Raw genomic sequence first — 25,870 nt, forward strand, 5'->3', positions numbered from 1 at the left:
AAGACATGCGGCCGCAAGTCCGATGACACGACCACAAAGTTGATCATGGAACGGCGACCTAGGGTGTCCTGGTGCCAAGTGCACGTGTGGACACCCTTATGCTTGAACATGGTGTTCGTTATGGATAATCCATGGTGAGCACAGAAGTCTAATAACAGAACACCGCTCGGGGTCTGATCGGTGGGGTGGGGGGTCGTTCCTCCCAATCACGCCCTTCCAGGTCTCACTGTCATTGCCCACGTGAGCATTGAAGTCCCGGAGCAGAACGATGGAGTCCCCAGCGGGAGCGCTCTCCAGCACCCCCTCTAAGGACTAAAAAAGGGTGGGTACCCTCCCGTCCACCGGGTGAACCCCAATGTACAGGCGCCGAGCCGGGGGGCAATAAGTTGCCTCTCACCATGGGCAACTCCAGAGTGGAAAAGAGTCCAACCCCTCTCAGGAGGACTGGTACCAGAGTCCAAGCCGTATGTGGAGACGAGCCCGACTATATCTAGTCTGAACTTCTCAACCTCACACAGCAGCTCTGGCTCCTTCCCTGTCAGAGAGGTGACATTCCAGGTCCCTAGAGCCAGTTTCTGTAGCCGGGGATCGGATCGCCAAGGTCCCCGCCTTGGGCCACCGCCCAGCTCTCACTGGACTTCTCAACCTCACACAGCAGCTCTGGCTCCTTCCCTGTCAGAGAGGTGACATTCCAGGTCCCTAGAGCCAGTTTCTGTAGCCGGGGATCGGATCGCCAAGGTCCCCGCCTTCGGCCACCGCCCAGCTCTCACTGCACCCGACCCCTATGGCCCCTCCCACAGGTGGTGAGCTCATGGGAACAACAAATTGAGGGATAACTAGTTTTGAAATCAGAAGACAAGGATAATAGTTTGTTCAAGTATTGTTTAAGTTACTGTAGAAGAAGGGTTTGGTAACAGAAAAATGAAATATCTCAACATTATTGTTTATTATTATGACAATTTGGAATTTGGGTACAGATTTTAGCAAAAATCAAGGAAATGATGTGGTGGGCCGCATCTGGCCCCCGGGCCTTGAGTTTGACACCCATGCTGTATATGATCTCACTCTGGTGGTCGATTATCTTTCGAAACCCGAGATCGTGGATTTTCAGGAGGTACTTGAACGCGGCACAAGACACGCTCGCTTGTGGCCACGCCCCCTCGTAGTAGGGCGGGGAGAAGCAGTCTGTTTGGTTTCGTTCGGTGTCAAAAAGTTACACAAGCAAGGGCGAGATTTTACAACAGGGGCTGTTTCACAACTGTGGACAAGTCGCCACGCCTTTGCTGTCCTTCCATCTCTACCGGGGGAGTTCGCCTGAGAACAGGAAGCTTTACACCTCCGAGTCCACGCGCGCCGTGTACCCTCCTGGCGTCAGTTCAACACGTTTTCCGCTTCTGGATTGAAAGAGCAACCGATCAAAACAAACAAGCGCCTTTTTTTGGGGGTGGGGGTCGGGGGGGGGGGGGGGGGGGGGTTTGGGGGTGCTTTCATGGGCATTTGATTTTGTGGAGCTTCTGTAACAAAACAAACAGGTAGGCATCACATTGGCCGTCAACCCTTCGTTCACCAACTAAGAGGGTTTCGGGGCCATGGAGCTGAGCTCGGTCCTTCTCACCACCGGGGGATCCTACGGATTCTTCCGATTTATCAACACCGGAGTGGACAGACTACCTGTGCCGGAAGCTGCCCGCAGGAACACGTTTAAATGGAGAAACATCTCCACGTCCTTCGTGCACAGCCTCGTCACCGCGATATGGGCAGTGCTTTGGTAGGCTTTTCGCCACTCACTTCCTAATGAGCGGTTTAATTAGAAAAAACAACAACAAAGAAGTAAAAAAAAAAAAAAAAAAAAAGTTGACACATCTCTTGCCTGAACTTTTGATGTTTTCCAGCTTTTTCCTGCAACCAGAGATGGCCGAAGATTTGATAGAGACACATTCAGTGTTTTCTCATGCACTGGTGTCTTTTTCAATTGGTGAGTAATTGATTGACATGGACAGATTCAAAACGACTTAGGTGTGTGCCTTGTTTGTGAGGCTTTCTTGTGTTGATGGAATTCCAGCCTGGGTGTGCCCTCACTGTTTATATTCTTCATATTACCATAGTTAACATGGGAAACCTGTTGTGGTCCTATGGAGTGTACACTTAGTAAACATAAAACACACACATACACAGCCAATATTAATTATACTGTACATTTCAAATGTAATTAAATGTAAGCTGCAGCATAGTGTACAAGTGATTAGCTCATCTGCCTCATGGTTCTGAGGATGTCGGGCTTCCTGTGGGAAGTTTGCATTTGTCTCTCTGTACTTTTGTGGGTTTTCTCTGAAGACTTGGGCTTCCTCCTGCTCCCACATCCCAAAAACATCCATGTCAGCTTCATTGACGATTCTAAATTCTAGTCAAAAGTTAGTTGGGATAGGAGGCTCAAGCTTGACCGTGACCCTAATGAGGATAAGCCGTTAAATAAGATTGTCTGTTAAATTAAAGCACTTTTTTTAGGGGGCCTAAAAACACCAGTATAGTACAAAATTATCGTAAATAAATCTTGAAAAAAAGCTTTAAAATGTTTGAGAAGTTTTTAAGTTTATCAGAACTTACCTCACTGGTGCATAAAATGGCTGATTTTGAGTTCCAACTGGAACCCTTTTTAAATCAGGGCTGCTTAAATCGAGGTTCCACTGTATATTTATTATAATTCATCATGGAGTGGAAATATATATATTATATTAGTGTACTGTATTTGTTTATGCCTCTCTAGTCCATGTCAACTATAACCATAATGTTGTGGTACTTGTTGGGGGTCATGCTGTCTTCTATATATCCATCCATTTTCTGAGCCGCTTCTCCTCACGCGGGTCGCGGGCGTGCTGGAGCCTATCCCAGCTATCATAGGGCAGGAGGCGGGGTTCCCCCCCGAACTGGTTGCCAGCCAATCGCAGGGCACATACAAACAAACAACCATTCACACTCACAGTCACACCTACGGGCAATTTAGAGTTCTCAATTAACCTACCATGCATGTTGTTGAGATGTGGGAGGAAACCGGAGTGCCTGGAGAAAACCCACGCAAGCACGGGAAGAACATGCAAACTCCACACAGGCGGGGCCGGGGATTGAACCCCGGTCCTCAGAACCGCGAGGCAGATGCTCTAACCATTCGCTCACCGGGCCGCCTCTTCTATATATTATCGATGCATTTTTTTTAATATACCGCTTGATCTCATTGGGTCCACAGATGAGGTGAAGCCTATCCCAGCTGACTTCGGCAGAGCAGCAGCGTCCACCTTAGAAACACTCAGCCCTTTCCGTGAAAGTCTCGAGTTGTTTTTTTCCTTTAAGAAATAACAATCTGCCAAACCTGAGTACACAGTCTTAAAATAGCAGCTGTTCCTATTTTCCCGATTAATCCTTCAACTGTTTAAGGGTTGCCCCGGCCGCCCAACACTTAATTTGCCACGTGCCACACAGTTTGGACTCCCCCAAGAATTCCCGGGATGCTTAACATTCTTTCAAGAAGCCCAGCCCTAAAACTGGCAGAGTGAAGCGTCTTTTTGTCTCAACGTCTCAATGGAGTGCATTATGACCGGTCTGTGGCAGCACATGTCACCCCCACTCACGTTTGTGATGTCATAGGGGCATCAACAATGCAAGAAGTCGCTGGTTTGGACAGTTTGTTTCCATTAGAAAATTGTGGCCTCCCTCAACAGCTGTGGTGTAATTCTGAGGTTTTGCACATTTTTGGAAAGAAGTTGGCCTCACATGTGCACACTGGGACACCACGATACCCTTCTTACAGCATGTCATCAATAGTTCACAGCTTCTTGAATGAAGACCTTGTTTAGGGACTCCGCCGCTATGTCCAGAACAAATCCAGTTAGTATTTGCGTTTAAAGTGTGCTACTGTCCTCTCTTCATGGGTGTGCCAGTAGTATTGATAATTGCATTAAACAAGATGCAGAGGCGGCACGGTGGAAGACTGGTTAGAGCGTCTGCCTCACAGTTCTGAGGAGTGGGGTTCAATCATGTTCAACCTATATTTAATTGAATACACTACAAAGCTTTAGCGTCCTACTTCACACACCCTTCCCCTGAAATGCTAAAAAAAAAAAAAAAAAAAAAAAGTCAAGCGGAGCGCTCATCACACAACAACATTTATAGATGTTGGAACTCGGTGCACACATAAGGCGCCCCGTCCATTTTGGAGAAAATTTAAGACTTTTAAGTGCGCCTTATGGTCGTGAAAATACAGTAGTTAAAAATATCAAATTCAACCCTGTTTCCATACCTTTACCTTTTTACTTACAGTAATAATGCAAGGAAACCTGTCAGTATGACACGGTACAGTTCTACCACTTCAAACTACATGCACAATACTAAACAGAATAAAAGACTACTTTTCTGAATCATAAGGGCAAGCATTATTAGCTATGCCAAGGAGTTTTGTTTTTTTTAACCGATGTGGGCACCATGATTTATATACAGTATTACAACCACAATTCCAATAAAGTTGGGACGTTGTGTTAAACAAATAAAAACAGAGTGCAATGATTTGCAAATCATGTTCAACCTATATTTAATTGAATACACTACAAAAACAAGATATGTAATGTTCAAACTGATAAACATGATTGTTTTTAGCAAATAATCATTAACTTAGAATTTTATGGCTGCAACACGTTCCAAAAAAGCTGGGACAGGGTCATGTTTACCATTGTGTTAAATCACCTTTTCTTTGAACGACATTCAATAAACATTTTGGAACTGAGGACACTAATTGTTGAAGCTTTGTAGGTGGAATTCTTTCCCATTCTTGCTTGATGTACAGCTTCAGCTGTTCAACAGTCCGGGGTCTCCGTTGTCGTATTTTACGCTTCATAATGCGCCACACATTTTCAATGGGAGACAGGTCAGTCTTGTACCCGCACTCTTTTACTGCAAAGCCACGCTGTTGTAACACGTGCAGAATGTGGTTTGGCATTGTCTTGCTGAAATAAGCACTATGAAAAATACGTTGCTTGGATGGCAGCATATGTTTCTCCAAAACCTGTATGTACCTTCCAGCATTAATGGTGCCTTCACAGATGTGTAAGTTACCCATGCCATTGGCACTAACACAGCCCCATGCCATCACAGATGCTGGCTTTTGAACTTTGCGTCCATAACAGTCCGGATGGTTCTTTTCCTCTTTGGCCCGGAGGACACGACGTCCAAAATTTCCAAAAACTATTTGAAATGTGGGCTCGTCGGACCAGAGAACACTTTTCCACTTTGCATCAGTCCATCTTAGATGAGCTCGGGCCCAGAGAAGCCGGCAGCGTTTCTGGGTGTTGTTGATAAATCGCTTTTGCTTTGCATAGTAGAGTTTCAAGTTGCACTTACGGATGTAGCACCGAACTGTATTTACTGACATTGGTTTTCTGAAGTGTTCCTGAGCCCATGTGGTGATATCCTTTACACATTGATGTCGGATTTTGATGCAGTGCCGCCTGAGGGATCGAAGGTCACAGACATTCAATGTTGGTTTTCGGCCTTGCCGCTTACATGCAGTGATTTCTCCAGATTCTCTGAACCTTTTGATGATATTATGGACCGTAGATGATGAAATCCCTAAATTCCTTGCAATTGTACATTGAGGAACATTGTCCTAAAACTATTCGACTATTTTCTCACGCACTTGTTCACAAAGAGATGAACCTCGCCCCATCTTTGCTTGTGAATGACTGAGCAATTCAGGGAAGCTCCTTTTATACCCAATCATGGCACCCAACTGTTCCCAAGTAGGCTGTTCACCTGTGGGATGTTCTAAACAGGTGTTTGATGAGCATTCCTCAACTTTCTCAGTCTTTTTTGCCACCTGTCCCAGCTTTTTTGGAACGTGTTGCAGCCATAAAATTCTAAGTTAATGATTATTTGCTAAAAACCATAAAGTTGATCAGTTTGAACATTAAATATCTTGTCTTTGTAGTGTATTCAATTAAATATAGGTTGAACATGATTTGCAAATCATTGTTTTGTTTTTATTTCTGTTTAACACAACGTCCCGACTTCATTGGAATTGGGGTTGTAGTTGATGATGATTATGATAACTGATGACGTGTCCAAGGTAGTGCATCAGAAGAGATTTTCTCTAAAAGGGAATAAATAGTTCAGAATCCTGCAAGAGCTTGAGAGGAAAAAGGCCCCATCTAAACCTTTTTTTTCCAGCCAATAGCTCCAGTCATGCTTTGGCTGGAAGTCAGTGGAAACTGTCTGACTCCTGCAATGATGATGGTCAGAACCATTATTCTGGCATCAGCCTTCTAATTTTCCCACCATTGGTACTTTGCAGACTTATGGCAAAATTATTAAAACATTTATTTTCCACGCCATACGGTATTATCACAATATTTTGATTTGCGATTGTTGGTATTGCAAAACACAGGGAGCATGGTGACTCATATCTCAATGCACCGCTGTACAACATGATTTAAGCTAAGGCTAGTTAAAATATGACAGCATCTCTAGTACCTTAAAAAAACAATCGATGAATCGATTGGTAATGTTCTCCTTGGGCAATCAAAGAAGTTTAGTTAACCCAACTTCTAAATTGCATTATACAATATATGACATAAAAAGGAAAGGATCGTGAATAAATTATAAAAATTCAGTTTTTGCTTTGTCATTAAGGTAGTTTCTTTTATGCAGCAACATGAAAAAACTGAACAATGTCTGAATGTTTTCTGAATGTCTGACTTCTATACTCGAAAGTACAATTTCCTGGTGTGCTTGGATGTACAGATTGTAATGCAGGTTTGACTTAAAACTCTCATCGCAAAACATAGCACGCATCAGTCTTTGTGTCAAATTGCCAACATAAAGTGCCTGATTCTGGCCTCACCAAAGACCCACGCTCGCCCACACCCCGCCGCCTTCATCCTCACCACTCCATTATTTTTACAGCATTCTGAAAAGCTGTCACCATGGATACGGCTGGCGGCGGTAAGGGGGTGGGTGGGTGTCCGTGGATATGAATAGCTCCGCTCTCCAAGACACATCTTGGTTGCCATCACGGTTGTCATGGAAGCAGGGTCCTCCCCTGACTGCCTTGATGTGACAGTCAATCTGTTGTGACGGTCAATCTGTTGTAATTTTGTCAATTAATGAACTGCCAAAAACAATCATGACATTTATGTTGGTGAAATGTTTTCTGTCCCAACAGGTTACTTCATCTATGACCTCTTTGACATGGTGACGTACCAGAAGTTAAGTCAGTTCTGGGAGCTTGCCTTGCACCATATTGTAGTAAGTCTTCAAACACAATAAGCTTTTAAGCTCGGCCTTAAGTTGGGTTGCATGAAAGGTCAACTTGAGGTTTGCAAGATGCCAATCTGGCAGTACACTACAATACTATAAATTAAAAGCATAGAAATAGTTGTACCAGAGCTCCAGCACACCCGTCAGAAGTGAAAATGAGGAGATGACAAAAATACCCGTGTTTCTTGTCTTATTACAAAGAACAAGTGAGGAAGGAATAAAGCGACAATCATTGCGCAACCTAACAACCGCTCCAGGCACTTTGTGCCTTGACAAAGTCAAATTCTCACTCTCTTGCCAACACAGCGCTGTCGTCTACACGAACAGGTTGGATCAGCTCAGTATTCCCCTGGCATGCTGGAAAATCCAATGGGGAAGTTAAAAGGGAAAATGACCTTGCATGACTCATTGTGAATATTTATAACCATTATTTCTAGTTGATGTTTCTCTTCAATTTTGCAATATTGCAATGGAACATTAGCATTATTATTATTATTTATTTTTTCTGGGACTAATGGAATAAGTACATTTTTACCAAAATACACATATCCGCACAATTTGGCAAGTCATGTACCTCAAAACCTCCAAAATGTGATCGGTTTAGATTGTAATTTTAATAAACCAAATGGATGGGTTCAGCGCGTTAAGCTAGTGGTTCGCATGTCTACATCACAGTTCAGAGGTTTTAGGGTCATATCTTAGCTTTCTATGTTCTCCCTGTGTGTGCCTCTCCTCCCAAAGTCCACTGGCATAGGTTACTCGCTTACACGCAATGCTAATGAAGACGAGCGTGAGAGAAAATGGATGGGTATTTTCAGCGAGGAACCATTTTTTGATTTCCATTCGTCACCGTAAATAATATTTTGAACTATCATAATTGCAAACCTTTGTCACAATGTATTGATTGCTTTGAAAACATATTGTAAAGAGTACCATACTGAAAGACTTGTGGTAACTGGCTTCAGCACCATCCCAGTGTTGGGTTAAAAGACGATTGCTTATTCCATTTCTTTCCTTCCCTTCCTGCAAGGCCACAAATGGAGGGTTTGGTTGGGCCAGCTGGCTCCAGATTGTCACCAGAGCGAGGAAGGGATGAGGCTTTCATTCAAATGCCCGCCCCCCCATACTGTCATTCATGGTTTCTCCCAGTTTTCCTTCCTTTAACTTTTGGGCTTTCTTTTGCTCACTCTTTCCCTACAACTGTAGTGATGCAATAGCATATAATCAACGTGACTGAGCTAACTAAACTGGAGGATCTTCAGTATTTGTACAGTCAAGTGAGGTTTGGACTGCCAGCACAACTGCACATGTCATTATGATATCTAGGAAGAGTCCTCTGTGGATAATTGTTAGGGTTCATTACAGGGTCAGTTTTTCCAAGCTTGAAACCACATTATCACTGAATATTAAATGAATGCTGCACAGTTGTAAAATCTTTAATGAGGATTATAGTGTCAGTATCTTTACTCAAACAAAGCAATTTGTTTTTTAAACATGTATTTGCCCAATCCAGTGCAGGTATAAATGAATGACTGCATATCATCTTTTGTTGACTGTCGCCACTGTTGTCTTTACTATTTGCAAGACTCCTTGTGGTGACAGTGGTTAATTCCTGGTGTTCCAAGCCAGGACAACTATTAAAAAAAAATTATAATAATAATTCCATGGAATCTTCTCTCCCTTTCCTTTTGACTGAAGGGGATCGTGCATCTTATTGCTGAGAGCTATGTGGGCCATGCCACAGCCACTCTTAATGACATTCCGCCATGCTGCCTTTGGAAAATGATGTCTGGTTATTTATTTATTTTTTTAAAATAGGTTGCCCCCAATTTAATAGAAATATAAAAAGCTAGCACTTTAAGTAGACTGATCGTGATCACCCTTGACCTTTGTGAGTAGTGGTCAGTATATTTATGTACTTGGCATTAGGGCAAATCCAATTACCTATTGGCTTAGACAAATGTGTGTAACGCTTTTCTAGGTCACCATAAATTAACATTTTCAGCTCAATGGTCATCCTCTTATTTTCCCTCTTTGCCATCATATGTACTCTTCTGTGTTGGCATCCCCCAAAAAAAAAAAAAAGAACAACACAGTAAGCATGATATGCTGAGGTCTAGCATGACGTCATGCTTGTTTTTGTGTGACTTTAGTGGCTTACTTTTTTTCAGAAAATATTGGTTGAACACAGAACTGTATGAGTGCTGGGTGGGACGTTGGGTTTTGGAAGTTGTACTGTATTTTCTTTGGCTTCTTTTAGACTCCTCGGCCTTTACTAATGGAATACATTACAAGATGGCGCCTAACCGAGCGGTCGCCTCGGTAACGATCTCTCTAGTACTGTCTATGTTGCTCTGCAATTGACTGCCGATCAGTCCAGGGTGTATCGTCCCCCTTGCTCAAAGTCTGTTAGGATAGGCTACAGCTCACCCGCGAGCGAGCCTAAGACAAGCGGTAGAGAAGATGGATGGATGCTTGATTTCAGCGAAGACATAAGGCGCTGATGGAACATTCAAATACCCCAAATGTAAACCCAAACAAACATCTGTGGGATTTTCTTGGGGGGGAAAAATACTTCTAGAAAAATAAACAACAACACTTTCCTTGCCCGATACCATAGGTCATCTCTCACTGTCTTGTGGAGGTCACACTTTGGTGGGTAATTGTCATAGTTATACAACGGGGACTTCCACAGAAAGGCAGCAGTTTTTAATGTCAATGTGTGTGAGAAACTGCTCTTTCATGGCTCTTCTCCTTGCTCTTGAGTCTTTACAATTATAATTTTTTTCTTAGTAACTGTGAGCTCCTGATGTGTTTACCCTACAGCATTACGATTAGATTATGCCTCAACACATACTGAGGCATGGAGAACAAAATGTTTCAGAGAATGGGGGGGTGGACATTTTTGTGTGGTAAACAATGTGTTTATTTCTCAGCTGTCTCATCCCTTTAGTGCCGAGCCCCTCGGGTCTCCCCTCATTTTCTGTGTGTTGACCCAGACAAGAGGAGAGACATCTGGTGTCCACTTGAACCTCAGTCTCTCATGTGAAACAAACTCACCCCAACACTAAACCTCCAGCTTCCTGAGTGGCGTTCCACAAATATGTCCACCCCCTCCAAATATTTGTGTTGTAACTGTAGTCCATATTTTTTCGCTATCATTGAGGGATTTCATTGAAAAACAACCCGCAGGTCATACCGTTTAGGAAACCGCGCCTACATTTGGCGGGGAAATATGCCTGAAAAGTCCCACAAAAACATAGCTATCCAACCATCTTCATGTTTGACGTTGTGCAAGACTTCAGCAAGACCACCGCGTCATCTGTTATCGAAGTTGCATAGGGCTTTTTTGGTAGGCTTGCCTGCGACAAGGCTTTTATGATCACTTCACATCTCATTACTTCAGAAAGTCATGAATTGGTTTTAATATTACAGTGGTTAACTTATTTTCACTGTTATATATCCAATGTTAATCATTGTCAGTATTTTAATTAAGCCTCTATCCCAGCAACATTTTGAACCTGGAAATGTTTACTTTGATTTCCATTATTTCCTATGGAAATATGCTAACATTCCAACATATTTGGTAGAAAACCTTGAGTTTTGTTTCAAAATCAATACATTTTCTCTTTCGTACTATACTAGAAATTCTATATAACATTTGTTAATGTGCACACAGTTTTTTTTAACAAGTTAATTCAATGATGTTCGACTACAACATTGTAATTCACAAGAATTCAACAATACAGTAGTTGCATCTTGTCAGCAAAAATCTGAAACTTGTTCTTGTGTTCACTAATACAGTAGATGTATAAAAAGCATTCATTTGCACTCATTTATGCTGAGCCCAGTGAACAGTGCACAGGACCTTTAGCGAAGTCCTCACCAAAAATTGAATATATTCTTTCTTGGCCTAAGTGGCTGCCCACCACTATCGATTTAGTAGTTTTTCATATTTTTAAAGAGAGGTTTAATGAGCATAACTTCCCTTGCCTCCGCCAATGATAGCGTTGTGTGGTGTTGTCTATTTAAAGGCAATTTAAACATTCTTGCAGGGTAAATATTGTCCACCGCGGTCTTAGTCTTGTAAAAAAAAATGTATTGTACTCTTCAGGAATTGTTGTTGGGTTTTGCGAGATAGAACGGAACCAATGAAAAACACTTGTGATATATCTGCAGTTCTTATCAAGTCACTTGCAATTGAATTTTAGTTATCAGCATCAGGGACAAAACTGAGCATCCACATGTTCGGTTCTTTCCCACAGAACCGAGCATGTTGGACTTGTTTGTGTTTCGGAAGCTGAAGATGGGTCACACAGTCCAATACATACCGGTATGTGCCATGCATACTAAAGAGGCTGGAGAGAGGGAAAGCCAAGCATGAATTAATTCAATGAAGGAGGTGGTATTGATTAACATTTGACGTGCGAGCCGTTTGTGGAGGCGTCTATTTATTAAAGCTATGCTGACGGGCAAGTTGGAGCAACCGCACCCAGGTCCATGGCTTGAACCATAAATATAAGCAGGCGAAAACAGATCATGATCGGAGTTCTGATCTCTTAATTTAGTGTATTTACAGTGGGTATGGAAAATATTGAGACCCCCTTAAAATTTTCACTCTTTGTTATATTGCGGCCATTCGCTAAAATCATTTATGTAATTTTTTTCTCTCATTAATTTACACACAGCACCCCATATTGACAGAAAAAAACTGAATTGTCGAAATATTTGCAGATTTATTAAAAAAGAAAAACTGAAATATCACACAGCCATAAGTATTCAGACCCTTCGCTGTGACACTCTTATATTTAACTCTGGTGCTGTCCATTTCTTCTGTACATCCTTGATTTGGTTCTACACCTTCATTGGAGTCCAGCTATGTTTGATTATACTGACTGGACTTGATTAGGAAAGCCACACACCTGTCTGTATTAGACCTTACAACTCACAGTGCATGTCAGAGCAAATGAGAATCATTAGAATCAGAATCAACTTTATTTCGCCAAGTTTGTCAAAAAACACACAAGGAATATGTCTCTGGTAGTTGGAGCCGCTCTAGTACGACAATAGAAAGTCAATTGACAGAGAATACTTTTGAGACATAAAGACATTGAGAAAAACAGTCACTGAGCAATAAAAGGTTGCTAGTAATCTGACAATGCCGTTACAATTCTTTTATTTTTTTGGACAATTGTGCAAAAAGATGCAGAGTTTTCTAGCAATGACATCAGTTTGAATGACTAATAAGAGCAACAGTCAGATACAATGACCATTGTGCAAAAGGCGCAGAGACTTCAAGAAATGTATGCAGTTTAAAGTGACTAGTAGTGCGATAATCTGGGACAATGTCGATTGTGCAAATGTTGCAGATACTACTCAGTCGATTGTGCAGATGCTACTCAGGCACATGAGTAGCCAGTATTGGTCAACAACAGATATGCAAATAGTGCAGCGTGGCGAGACTGTTACAATGAGTGCACGAGTAATGTATAATTGGCCCGACACAAATGTGACAACAAAGTCAAGACAAAAAATTGGCAGCATGTTGCAATTGTAAGTTAACTGTTTAAGAAGTTAATGGCAAGAGGGAAGAAGCTGTTGGAATGTCTGCTAGCTTTACTTTGCATTGTTCGGTAGCGCCGACCTGAGGGAAGGAGCTGGAAGAACTGGTGACCAGGATGTAGAGGGTCAAAGAGGATTTTGCATGCTCTTGTCTTAGTTCTGGCAGCATGCAAGTCCTCAACTCTGTTCTGAAGACTGTTCTTGAATGGCCCAGTCAGAGCGCTGACTTAAACCCAATTAAGCATCTCTGGAGAAACTTGAGAGAGACTCACCATCCAACCTGACAGAACTGGAGAGGATCTGCAAGGAGGAATGGCAGAGGATGCCCAAATCCAGGTGTGAAAAATGTGTTGTATCATTCCCAAAAAGACTCATGCCTTTGCTCAAAAGGGTGCTTCTACTAAATACTGAGCAAAGGGTCTGAATACTTATGGCTGTGTGATATTTCAGTTTTTCTTTTTTTAATAAATCTGCAAACATTTCAACAATTCCGTTTTTTCTTCTGTCAATATGTGGTGCTGTGTGTACATTCATGAGGGGACAAAATGAATTTAAATGATTTTGGCAAATGGCTGCAATATAACAAAGAGTGACAAATTTGAGGGGGTCTGAACGCTTTCCATACCCACTGTATATCTACTGTGATAGAGAAGAACATTTCCTCAATAATATAATTATGATGAAATGTTATGCTGGGTGATCTTGTTGTAGGCTCATTTGGTCAATTCTGCACAAAACTGCCCATGACTTTAACGTGACCTGCTGTCAGGCGACAAGAGTTAACTGAAGTCGCATGATAACGGTCACGGCCACCACCACCCCCTGTCTTCAAGACGGATGTGTTTTGAAACGTTGAACTCTGGTTTAATGATTACTGTTTCTGAGAAGAGGCTGCATGGTTGCCATTTCTCAGTTGGTCTCCACTGGATGCTTTTAGAGGGTTTATAACCATTGATAACCTTTGGGCTTTTGCCTCTGATTGTAATAATGTATGTGAACCAACCGTACAGCCGTTGAGTTATCCATCAACGGTGCCGCGGATTCTGCATGGCACAGTTGTAATTTTATAAACACTTGTAGGTCTTATTAGCGATTTCCCGGCCCCATTTTGGATATGATGCTGGCTTGGAACTGCCATCTTCTCTTCGTCTGATGTCAAAGCAGAAACGGTGCGGGCCCCTTTATTTTGAAAAAGCAACCATGTGCGATATCATGGAATTTCATTCAGATCATATTTCAAACAACCCTCAGGAAAGGTTTTATGCAAAGACAAAACGATCCTGTGTTTGCAAAAACTATCAAAATAGACCATAGGTCAGTAGTTGGCAATGTTACTTTGTAAAGAAATACTACACACACATGAATGTGTTATTGGAAATGTCTTTTGAATAGCCTTCATCAGCATATGTACGGGTTTGATATGTGCAAGTAATGTGACTATGTTACACGTTAGTGGTGTAAGCGTAAGTACAAAAAGATAAAACTCTGTTTTGCGCTGACATTTTACAGTACTTTGGTGTTGAAATACAGTTCTCACGTATGCCCAGATGGAACATTTTCTTAAACAAAGCCTTTTTCACAGAGATCTGGCATAATACTAATGTTCATCTACAGTGTTTTGTATGACATATAAAACAGCCAAAACAACATGAGAGGATTAGTGAGTGTCAGGTGTTGAACTTCACACCCCTGTCCGTGCCATCGAATAATTCCTCTTCAAACGGCATCGTCCCAAATCCCCTCATACTACCTACAGTGGCTATAAAAAGTAGGCTTTACACGATCAGGCTTTTTGGGGCCGATCAGCGAGTTTAAAAAAACGATAACATATCACCGATCCGATCACACGATGGAGCAGTGTCTCTATTTAAATGACTTGTTCATTTACTGGATGTACTTGTCAACTGTATATGAGTATCTTCAAAAGTATTCATTCTCTAGTCCAGTGATTCCCAACCAGTGTGCCATGGCAAATTAGTCTGCTATGAGCAATCTTCAGGTGTGCCGTGGGAAATTATCAAATTTTACTTAACTGCTCAAAAAAATTATTCATATTCAAGAAATAATGTATCTTTGTATCTATATTTATGCCAGTGGGGCATAGTGACCGAGAGAACAAATAAATGCTCTTCTATTAGATGGCAGAAAGTACATACAGTATTTACTGTGCATCTACTTTTTGTGACATTTTTGTTTGTTGGTGTGCCGTGAGCTTTTCCAATTGGAAAATATGTGTCTTCGCTTCATAAAGGTTGGAAATCACTGGTCTTGTCAGGTCTTGTATTCTAATCAGTCAGGTCAAACCAACATTACAACATGATAGAAATAATGGATATACTGTAGTTGAATTACTTTATTGTAATGAATAATGAAAATCCCCCATTTTGTTTTTATAATACACACGACGGGATCCATTGTTGCTGTCGTCGCCATGGTAATGAGTGTATGCGGTCGTGTTCGAGTTGACAAGATAAAGCTCAGTGATTGTAAAAGACGGGATGCGGTGGTATCGGAATCCAAGATTTTATTGCAGTAGACTGACATAGTGCAATCGCGAAAGACCAAATTTGTCTTGCAGTCTGATCCAGGCATTACGTGTTGTCTGTCCCACACCGCCGACGTGTTTTAAAAAAAAAAAAAAAAAAAAAAACATTTATTGGTTGTCTGATATTTACAATACTACGTCAAAAAACATGCGACAAGGCTAAAAATAAACTAGCTTTTGGATTCATATATACTGTACACGATGGCGTCGCAGAGTAAATGTCTTTTGATCAGATCGGCGAATTATGACATTAAAGCCGATCAGCATAAAATGCTAATTATCGTCCGATACCGATCAGATCTGTCTAAAGTCTAATAAAAAGTCTACACACCCTTGCTTAAATTCCAGGTTTTCATGATATAAGAAAATGAGACCAAGATAAATCATTTCAAAACATTTTCCACATTTAATGTAACCTTTACCCATCCATCCATCCATCTTCTGTACTGCTGATCCTCAGTAGGGTCGCGGGCGTACTATTTTTCAAAAAAAATGGAACCAGCGAGTTTTCACATTGTTTTGGCACTCACCGGAGTCCATCCTGGCGACCAGTTCAGGGTGTACCCCGCCTCTCGGCCAAAGATAGCTGGGATAGGCTCCAGCACGCCCGCGACCCTAGTTAGGATAAAGCGGATCGGAAGATGGATGGATGTAAGTGAGCTGTCTTTTTATGATTTATTTTTCTCCTTTCTTATCATTCCCAGCTTTTCCTGTCCTGTCTAATCTTTTCATGCTGAAGGTCACAAACATTCTTATCATCTGAACTTGTTGGACCTGTGATGATTGTTTGCTTCTTTTCTTTGGTTGTTATATCTTCATCCCTCCCATTCGGATCACCTCATCCCGTGTATGTAACTGCGTTCAGGTAATTGCTCCTAATGTTTCCTTTTTGAAGTTGGAAACACAAGCCGGTCCTGCAGTAGTGTGTATAGAGAGCATTTAATTGAGCCCATAGGGAGAAAATGCAGGTCGCGTGACTTTGGCTGCAACAGTTCAGTATGTACCGTATTTTCACGACCATAGGGCGCACCGCATTAAAAGGCACAGTCTCAGTTACAGGGTCTATTTCTGTATTTAACACATACATAAGGCGCACCGTATTATTGGGTGCAGGCATGGTAAAACATATGCTAGCTTAAAACATACGGTAGTATGCATGCACGCTAAAACAATGTTTTTAAAAAGGCAGCGGGAGCAAAACTGAGTTCGGTTGTACTTTATTGAAGTAGTTAACAATGTACTCATGTTATTTTTTGATCAATCCTCATCCACAAATCCATCAAAGTCCTCGTCTTATGTATCCGAAATGAAAAGCTGGGCAAGTTCTCAATCAAACACGGCAGGTTCGAGTCACTCTCATTGCCGTGCGAAAGCTCGAACAACAGTACAAGCAGACACGTTAGCCCCAGCATCCACAATCCATTCACAAATTGTGGCGTAACTCACCCGGCGCTGCCTCCTCGTCTTAGTAAAGCTGTGTTCGCCATCTGTCATCCATGGCTCCCACGCCCCTAACTTCACTTTGAACGCCCTGTTTACACGGATATCCAGCGGTTGGAGTTCCTTCGTCAAGCCTCCCGGGATGATGGCAAGCTCCGAGTTATTGCAGTCAGTCGAATGGTTACTGTAGAGACGCTTCTCCCGGCTGTTCTTTGCTCATTAATCCATTGCTCAAGTTGGTGTTCCAACTCGGCCCACCTCGCCTTGTTTCCGCGTTTTATTTTTTATTTTTTCCGCGGAAACTCAGCTTCGTCTTGATGACTTGGGGAAGCTCGTTTTCCTGCTTCCTCCACTTGCGAACCATGGATTCGTTGATCTTGAATTCTCTCGCGGCTGCTCAATTCTCATGTTCCTCCGCGTAACTGATAGCTTGCAGTTTAAACTGTGCTTCGTAAGCGTGTCTCTTCATAGGTGCCATTTTCGGGGGTCCTTAGCCTAACCGATGTTGTTTTGCACAATGCACACCCCGGAAATGCTCCCAGTCAGTCAAGCGGTTAAAACAAACAAACAAAAATAAAAAACAGAATGTGGTTTGGCATTGTCTTGCTGAAATAAGCAGGGATGTCCATGAAAAAGACGTTGCTTGGATGGCAGCATATGTTTCTCCAAAACCTGTATGTACCTTTCAGCATTAATGGTGCCTTCACAGATGTGTAAGTTACCCATGCCATTGACACTAACACAGCCCCATACCATCACAGATGCTGGCTTTTGAACTTTGCGTCCAAAACAGTCCGGATGGTTATTTTCCTCTTTGGCCCGGAGGACACAACGTCCACAATTTCCAAAAACACTTTGCATCATTCCATTTTAGATGAGCTCTCACTCACTTGTTCACAAAGATTTGAGTCTCACCCCATCTTTGCTTGTGAATGACTGAGCTATTCAGGGAAGCTCCTTTTATACCCAATCATAGCCCCCACCTGTTCCCAATTAGCCTGTTCACCTGTGGGATGTTCCAAACAGGTTTTTTTTATGAGCATTCCTCAACTTTTTCAGTCTTTTTTGCCACCTGTCCCAGCTTTTTTGGAACGTGTTGCAGCCATAAAATTCTAAGTTAATGATTATTTGCTAAAAACAATAACGTTTATCAGTTTGAACATTAAATATCTTGTCTTTGTAGTGTATTCAATTAAATATAGGTTGAACATGATTTGCAAATCATTGTATTCTGTTTTTATTTATGTTTAACACAATGTCAGAACTTCATTGGAATTGGGGTTGTAATTGAATTTGTGATGAGTAGATATTTTTACAAGGATAGTCCCATATCTTTTGGTGAAAATCCATACAAAAATGCATCGATTTTCTGTAGTTCTCATTAGGTCGTGGGTCGGGCTGGGGAGAAAAGAAAATCTAATAATTCAGTAAAGTCGACCTAAAAAAAGGTCGACACAAAATCTTTCCCTCGACGCTCCACTGGGACCCAAAAAAAGTTCCCCCCGGAACAATGTTTGTGCCGCCGGAACCCATGTTTCACACGGACATTTATTACAGATGGATGCAATGTTGGGCCAGTGATAAACCTTGCCAAAAACAACAAAGGAGCGTCTGTAAGTGATTTTTAAGACACCGTTAGACGTGTAATGTACAGATAACATAAGTAGGAGTGACCTGAATGGTACTTAGCGGGTTTTTTCAAATTCATACCATACACTCAGTACCAACATATGCAGTTTAAGGTTTGAAGTCCATCCCTCGTAAATGAGAATTAAATGCATGTGAGTCATATTATTTTTTTTTGTAATTGTGTAGGTATTATTCGATCAACAACACTGGGGAACCCATGGGGCCCGGCCGGGCACAGCTCGAAAGGGTAATGTGGGTCCCCCTTCCCATGGGCTCACCACCTGTGGGAGGGGCCATAGGGGTCGGGTGCAGTGTGAGCTGGGCGGTGGCCGAAGGCGGGGACCTTGGCGATCTGATCCCCGGCTACAGAAGCTGGCTCTAGGGACGTGGAATGTCACCTCTCTGGGAGGGAAGGAGCCTGAGCTGGTGTGTGAGGTCGAGAAGCTCCGACTAGATATAGTCGGGCTCGCCTCCACACACGGTTTGGGCTCTGGTTCCAGTGCTCTCGAGATGGGTTGGTCTCTCTTCCACTCTGGAGTTGCCCACGGTGAGAGGCGCCGAGCAGGTGTGGGCATACTTATTGCCCCCCGGCTCGCCGCCTGCACGTTGGGGTTCACCCCGGTGGACGAGAGGGTAGCCTCCCTCCGCCTTCGGGTGGTGGGGATGGGTCCTGACTGTTATTTGTGCCGATGCACCAAACAGCAATTCAGAGTACCCACTCTTTTTGGAGTCCTTAGAGGGGTTGCTGGGCGCTCCCGCTGGGGACTCCATCGTTCTGCTGGGGAACTTCAATCCTCACGTGGGGAATGACAGTGAGACCTAGAAGGGCGTGATTGGGAGGAACGCCCCCCCCCCCCCCTCCCCCGATCAGAACCCGAGCGGTGTTCTGTTATTGGACTTCTGTGCTCATCACGGATTGTCCATAACGAACACCATGTTCAAGCATAAGGGTGTCCACACGTGCACTTGGCACCAGGACACCCTAGGTCGCAGTTCGATGATCGACTTTGTGGTCGTGTCATCGGACTTGCGGCCACATGTCTTGGACAGTCGGGTGAAGAGAGGGGCGGAGCTGTCAACTGATCACCACCGGCTATTTGGGAATTACCGGGATTCCCCTTCAGTCAGGCCAGCCAGCAGCAGCATAGAAATTGGTCTCTTTGCTCCATGGATGGCTTCCAGGTCTCATTCAAGCTCACAGAGAACTTAGTTTGGTTTACATTTTTCTCTCACTACTTTGCGCTTTTCTCCCATTTCTAGTTTTTCTGATGCATCGTTTGAGTCATGGAGTGATGTTTGTGACATTTCTCGTCACTTCAATTGTGCGATGGCCATGGTAGCTGCCCGTTTATCAGTGTTTAACAACCCAGATTAGTGATGGATTTAACCATAAACCATAAAGGAAGGATAACCACCATCGAGTTCGAAACATCCTATTTGATTATTCCCTTGTATCCGCACCGAAATAATGTTTTCAAGGTTGTAGCTACAGTATATTTTCTTTTCTGTCGTTCTTTTGTATTCAAAAAGGCATTTATTAATGTTTATACTACATGCACACACAATCCACCATTCGACACAGTATTTGTCCATTTATTTTTACTGTTTCCTAAGATTGAAATAGTTATCAAATCATGCCTTTTCATCCACTTCTGGTCTGCTAGTGCAACTATTCAAAATTTCTATTGGGAAAAAATAGAAATAAAAATACTCCTGTCCAGGGTCAAATCGTCGCCATCATAAAACATTGATTAAATGTACAAGCAATGTTTTTATGGACATTTTGTCACAAGATTAAAATAACTAATCAGACTTCGTAAAACATAAAAACAATAACTCAATATATATTATTAACTTTAACAACAATTGACAACCTGGCGCTGGAATTTTTCTGCTTTGAATGTGAATCCGCTTACTTTACTTAGTTTCCAGTTTTAGTGTTGGGCCTGGTCCTTCCTTAGTACAAATGTTGCAAAAAAAGCCAAATAAAAAGCCTAACATCCACATTGATCTCATCCATTGATGATCTAAACTGAGCAAGTTTGTGTGACGTAATGTCGTTATGTCTACCTTTAGAGTTTTCATGAAAATGTTGGTCCTTTTTTGAGACAAATCAGGTCACTGCTAACCTTTTTGTCTTGTCGCCTTTGCGTTAAAATTCGTATTTTTTTGTTGTTGTTGACTAACTAGAGTCAACAACATTAGTCATAAAACTATTCTAAGGGCCCGACACCCTTCTTACAACGAACCTACTTGCGGTGGCCTTGTTTTGGCCTCACCTTATTTGTCTAACTGCTTTGATTTGGACTCCTCTTGCAAGGTGGTGAGATTGTTGCAGTATGACGAGAGATATGCAGTATAGTAAATACTTGCCAAGTTACTAATGCTACCGCTGCAATACAGTGCTTCCTGTTACAGGAGGTGAGCCAGACACCAGCCAGAACCAGACATGCGCTTCGTGGCCTCCAATGTTTTTGTTATAAAATGACCACCTCATCATTGTGCCTTTTGTTTTTGTGCTTAACAGCGTGTGTCCTACACACAGTGCTCTTTAGCCTTTGGCTGTGACCCCAGCTGGGCCACTCTGTGTGTCCTCATAAATGCTTTTGTTTTTTACCATTGTCATCTAGTCCAGAGAGTCGAAGGTTTACATGTGTACTGATAAGAAGCATAAACAGAAGCAATTTTGGTATCGTATTAATTTCAGAAATGGGGTTACTCCTCCTTTACTGTTAATTACAACTATTAAATGTGAGTCATCATGTTTTATAATTTTTATTTATATGTGGGCAACCAGCAACTTGGTGTCAGTGTTTTTTGTTAGTTTTCTTCCAAAAGCAATGTTATAAATGGACAACACAACCAAAATAAACTGTTCAGCGTCGAACAGGCACAGCAACAGAGCTCAACAGAATTGCAAATTGAGAAGCGTCTTTTTCTTGATCGTGTCATAAATTTATGTGGTGCAAAGTATGAGTCGTATGACCACACGACTCTCCCTAGCAGTGGGCCGCTCCCTAGTACTCCATCATAGCTTTGCCTCTAGACTGAGACTAAATTCAGAGGGCTCAAGCAATTATTTTTATACACAGTAAATCATCATGATCAAATGTAAAATAAGCAAACCCGTGCCAACTACTGAATCTAGCGGTGACAGAAAAAAAATTTGATTCAAGTCTTTAGCAAAAGTAACGGCTCAAAAAAAAAAATAACTCAAGTTGTCATGAGTCACTTTTGCTCACATGGTATCGTCTCAACCTGGTCCCATGACACCAAGTTATCACACTATTCACTTTGCATCATTTTGACTTGGAATGGCTAGTGTTTGTTTGCGAGTGGGTTGGCACAAACATCGGATGTTACTGGTTGGAATATTTTAAGTATGTCACATCTCATGAGGGCCCTGTTTGTTATATTGCTTGCTTTTTTGATGCTGCCACCTTGTGGGTATTTAATGTTAGCTGTTATTCAACAGAATTTTATAAGAACTGCTTCGCAGAGGTGTGTTGACCTTTCTCCTAAATCCTGTCAAACACTGAAATACACTACTGATGTCTTCAGTATTCTTCAATACCTTGATGCACAGGTAGAGCTCAATAAATTAGAATTAGAAAACATTATTTCTGTAGTTCAATTAAAAAAAACATTATATAGATTCACAACAAAGAGTAAACTAGTTTATGAGTGTATTTGTTATTTTGATTATTTTAGCTTACAGCTAACAAAACCCAACATTTGTACCATGTTCAAGAAATCAGAATGTTGCATAAGAAGCAGTCGAAAAGATTTTACTATGGAAATGAGTTTGGAACTGGCGTTCTGGAAAGTATTTTCTTGTGTTGAATATGTATAATTTATGAATTTCACTTTTGGAATCAGAGTGCTGAAATACAGTCAACTGATCTACAGTATTCTAATTTACTGCGATGCTTCTGTTTCATCATCAAATCTGTATTTTTCTATATGTAGTATGTCCATATGTATTGTATTGCCGTGCACACCAAAAGGAGCAGCACAATGCCCATTGAATTATCATGATGCACAAATTGTTTAATTGTTCACATTCTATTTAATTATTCCTGTATGTTTTTATAAAGTAAAATACTGGTGTGTGCTATTTTTCCAATTAAAATACATTTTAGAAATTGTAAAAAAAAAATTGGGGGGGGGGGATTGAGTTACAAGTGTGGTTATGGAACAAATTCAACTCTTAAGTCAAGGCACCACTGTATTCTCTATTTTTTTCCACTTTACCATGTTTCTTTCCTGTGTCTCCCTGTAGGTGATCACCTGTTTTGGCCTGTCTGTGCTATTGTACCGCTACGTGGGTTTCGCCGTGGTAGCCCTGTTGGTGGAGATCAACTCTGTATTCCTCCACCTCAGGCAGATCCTGCGCATGGCCAACCAGGCCGCCAGCACCGTCTACCGGGTCAACAGCATGATCAACCTGGGGACCTACGTGGTGTTCCGCATCAACACCCTGGCCTGGATGACCCGCTGGCTGGTGCTCAACAGAGACAAGGTGCCCCTCTTGGCCTACACTCTGGGCAGCGTGGGCCTGGCCATCATGACAGTCATGAACATCATCCTGTTTTACCGGCTGCTCAGGAGTGACTTCCTGAAGAGCAGCACTCGGGAGGCCAAGAAAGACAAGGAAACATAAGAGAGAATTCATTTTGGCACCATGTTAGATTTGGTACGTTTATTTCCGCTTTTGTTGTTGATTGGCCTCACTGACAGCTGCATTTCTCTTCTCCTTTTCATACTAACGCTACACTATTGCATCACTACACAGGCTGACTGGGTGTTCCAAAATGTAGCTTATGGTGAGTGAAGCTCACAAGCATCTCCATAGCAACACTTCATGGCGTTAATGTATATCATCGTATATGTAACGTATGGCTTTGGGTTCCATCACCACTGAATGAATTAATCAATCAAATCTAAACTTTATTTAAACTAGTCATGCATTTTTGTGAGATTAACTTCAAGCCACTTACTACCTCAGAAAGCTTTCAACACATTTGCCTCTGTCAGAAAGACCATTGTTAATCATTGTCAAATGTGGCACAACCAATCCACATATTAAGGGTGATCTTCCCATGTGTTAATATATTTGGCCCATGCACAGTAACTGAAAAAAATATGAGTAGTGTTATTACCAGTAAAGATCTCAAATGAGCTACATAAACTGCCCCTTTGTATATCCAAATGTTCAAATCAAGCAGCCAAGTGTCACCACTTTTGTGAGCTCACAAGAAACCTGTGAAATAGTCTAAACTAAGCATTTCTGGATGTATTTTGCTGTGTTGCTGCAGTTATCAGCCTTATGGGAACTGTTATTCTTATAATGGCCTTTAGAGGACAGTACACTCGGTAATTACCTCAGTGATTTCGGAGACAGATGTTATGCCCCCCCGCCCACACACACACACACACACACACTTTCAAACAGTTCCCAGATGTCTCAATAAAAGGTCTGTCCGATTCTGTCATTAAACTACACAAAGGATAAAGAATTATAGGCAGCACACACAATAATGATCAATGTCACATTGATCATTTGAATACAAATTCAAATATTTGAATACAAACAATAAAATAAAATTCGAATTTGTATATGTCCGCTTTAATGAGGCAGGAAGAGAGGTTTCTTAATTGTGTGGAGACCTGCGCTATTATCTCTTTTAATGAGTGATCGATGCCTGGTTGTGAGGTTAATGTTGGAATAAAAACATCTGAGAGCTATGAATACGGTGACCAAGCTCTGGAGCGAATAGTGAAAATCTGTCAATAATTACCCCGAACAAGGTATGCAATTGTGTGTACATGCCACAAGATGGCAGCAAAGCACTTAAAACAGGATCATAAAGCATCAACAGCATGCTTCTCGATGGTACACAATCATGAACTCATGTTACATGTTACAACTTTCAGTATTTAAATTATTCAACACAAAACACCTTCACATTTGACTCATCAATAGTGTTAGTTAGCATCCAGCTGTCCATTTTCTACCGCTTATCCGAGATTGGGTCGCAGGTGCTGCAGTTTAAGCATCAGGAGAAAAGCAGAAACACTTTTGACTCACTTTTGACTGTGCACGTGGTGCATTTATGGACCGCCAACAAAACGACATCTCAAATGCAGTCAAAAAACGCATCAATGAATTAAATCTAACAACAACAACAACACCATTCTACCATCAGATGGCGCTATAGTAATAAGCTAATTGCTTTGACTTGAGCACAAAAACAGCAAGTAGTTGAGATTTTCAGCAAATGGAGGATCTAGGTTCCACCAAAAAGTGGTCGAATTCACGAATATATGGGAGTTCACTGTACTGCAAACAGTCTAACACACATAGGTGCGCACAGTCTTTGACACATCACAGTTTATTTGTGTTTATATTTTTTTGTCAATTTTTATTTTGGGGGTTAATTGTGAATATTTGTAATTGATTTGTCCTGAAAGAAGTGTTCCGTTAAAGATGAAAATGAACATTTTTTTAAATGAAATCTGTTATTAACGGAGTCCACTGGACTACAAAACAGATTCTGCTCTGGACTTTCAGTTGTCCACCCAAACTTCTTCCCGGCCGAACGCATACCATCAGTTCAAATCAGAAAGTGGAAGTGCTGTTCAGTCTTTATCCCAGCAGCCTTATAAAGATCTGTAATACTGTTATGTCATTTGCAGGACCTCTTTAGACCAGTGCAATGTAACTTTTTTTTTTTTTTTTTTTTTTTTTGCAACTGGACGTGTGTCTGTGAATGTGATTACACACTTGTGAGAATCTCATGAATTACAAAGCACAAGATACCTGAGAGAAAACAACCTCAGTTTAGTGTCAATATCACTTATATCTTCTGGCACACATTATTTTCTACATCACACTCCAATTTATATGTTTATAAAATAACATTATTTCATGTTATAATAAAGATAATCATTCTAGATACCTTGTCTTTTTTTTTTTTTTGAGGAACAATAATTGACATTGTTGTCATGCAGTTGTGTTGTTGTAATTCGTGTCAGCCACAAAAGAGAAGAGCAGTCCCACAACGTTTTTCCCCCCCTTCAGTGCCATTACAAAGCTTTCATTTTTCACCTCTGCCTGACGTACACGGGTGTTTCCCAAGCAAGAAAGACCATACAGGCCACCCCAAAAACCAAAACACCCTGCACGACAGATATTTATCTTTAAATAATTGCTTTTGAAAAAATAACTACCAACGCTTGAAAAACGAAAACTCCATAATATATTTTGGTAACTCCTTTTAGTATGTTTATGCAAGTAAAGAATTGCGTGTGCCAATAACACAACATTTGTGATCTGTATGGAACAAATAATGAACAGCCATTTACATTTAGCGACAACTTCACACAGACATG

The 25,870-nt window shown here is 41.6% G+C and overlaps 1 protein-coding gene across 1 annotated transcript; it reads left to right on the forward strand.

Moving 5' to 3' along the window:
- The first annotated feature begins 1,175 nt into the window (after window positions 1-1,175).
- tlcd2 (TLC domain containing 2) lies at window positions 1,176-25,434 on the forward strand. The gene is made up of 4 exons (XM_061782315.1): window positions 1,176-1,768; window positions 1,893-1,975; window positions 7,205-7,287; window positions 22,758-25,434. Exons 1-4 carry the CDS (start codon window positions 1,590-1,592, stop codon window positions 23,136-23,138), a joined length of 726 nt encoding a protein of 241 aa, XP_061638299.1. The 5' UTR covers window positions 1,176-1,589; the 3' UTR covers window positions 23,139-25,434.
- The last annotated feature ends 436 nt before the right edge of the window (window positions 25,435-25,870 follow it).

The sequence above is a fragment of the Phyllopteryx taeniolatus genome, chromosome 8 (assembly GCF_024500385.1).
Source record: "Phyllopteryx taeniolatus isolate TA_2022b chromosome 8, UOR_Ptae_1.2, whole genome shotgun sequence".
In the NCBI taxonomy this organism is placed as follows: domain Eukaryota; kingdom Metazoa; phylum Chordata; class Actinopteri; order Syngnathiformes; family Syngnathidae; genus Phyllopteryx; species Phyllopteryx taeniolatus.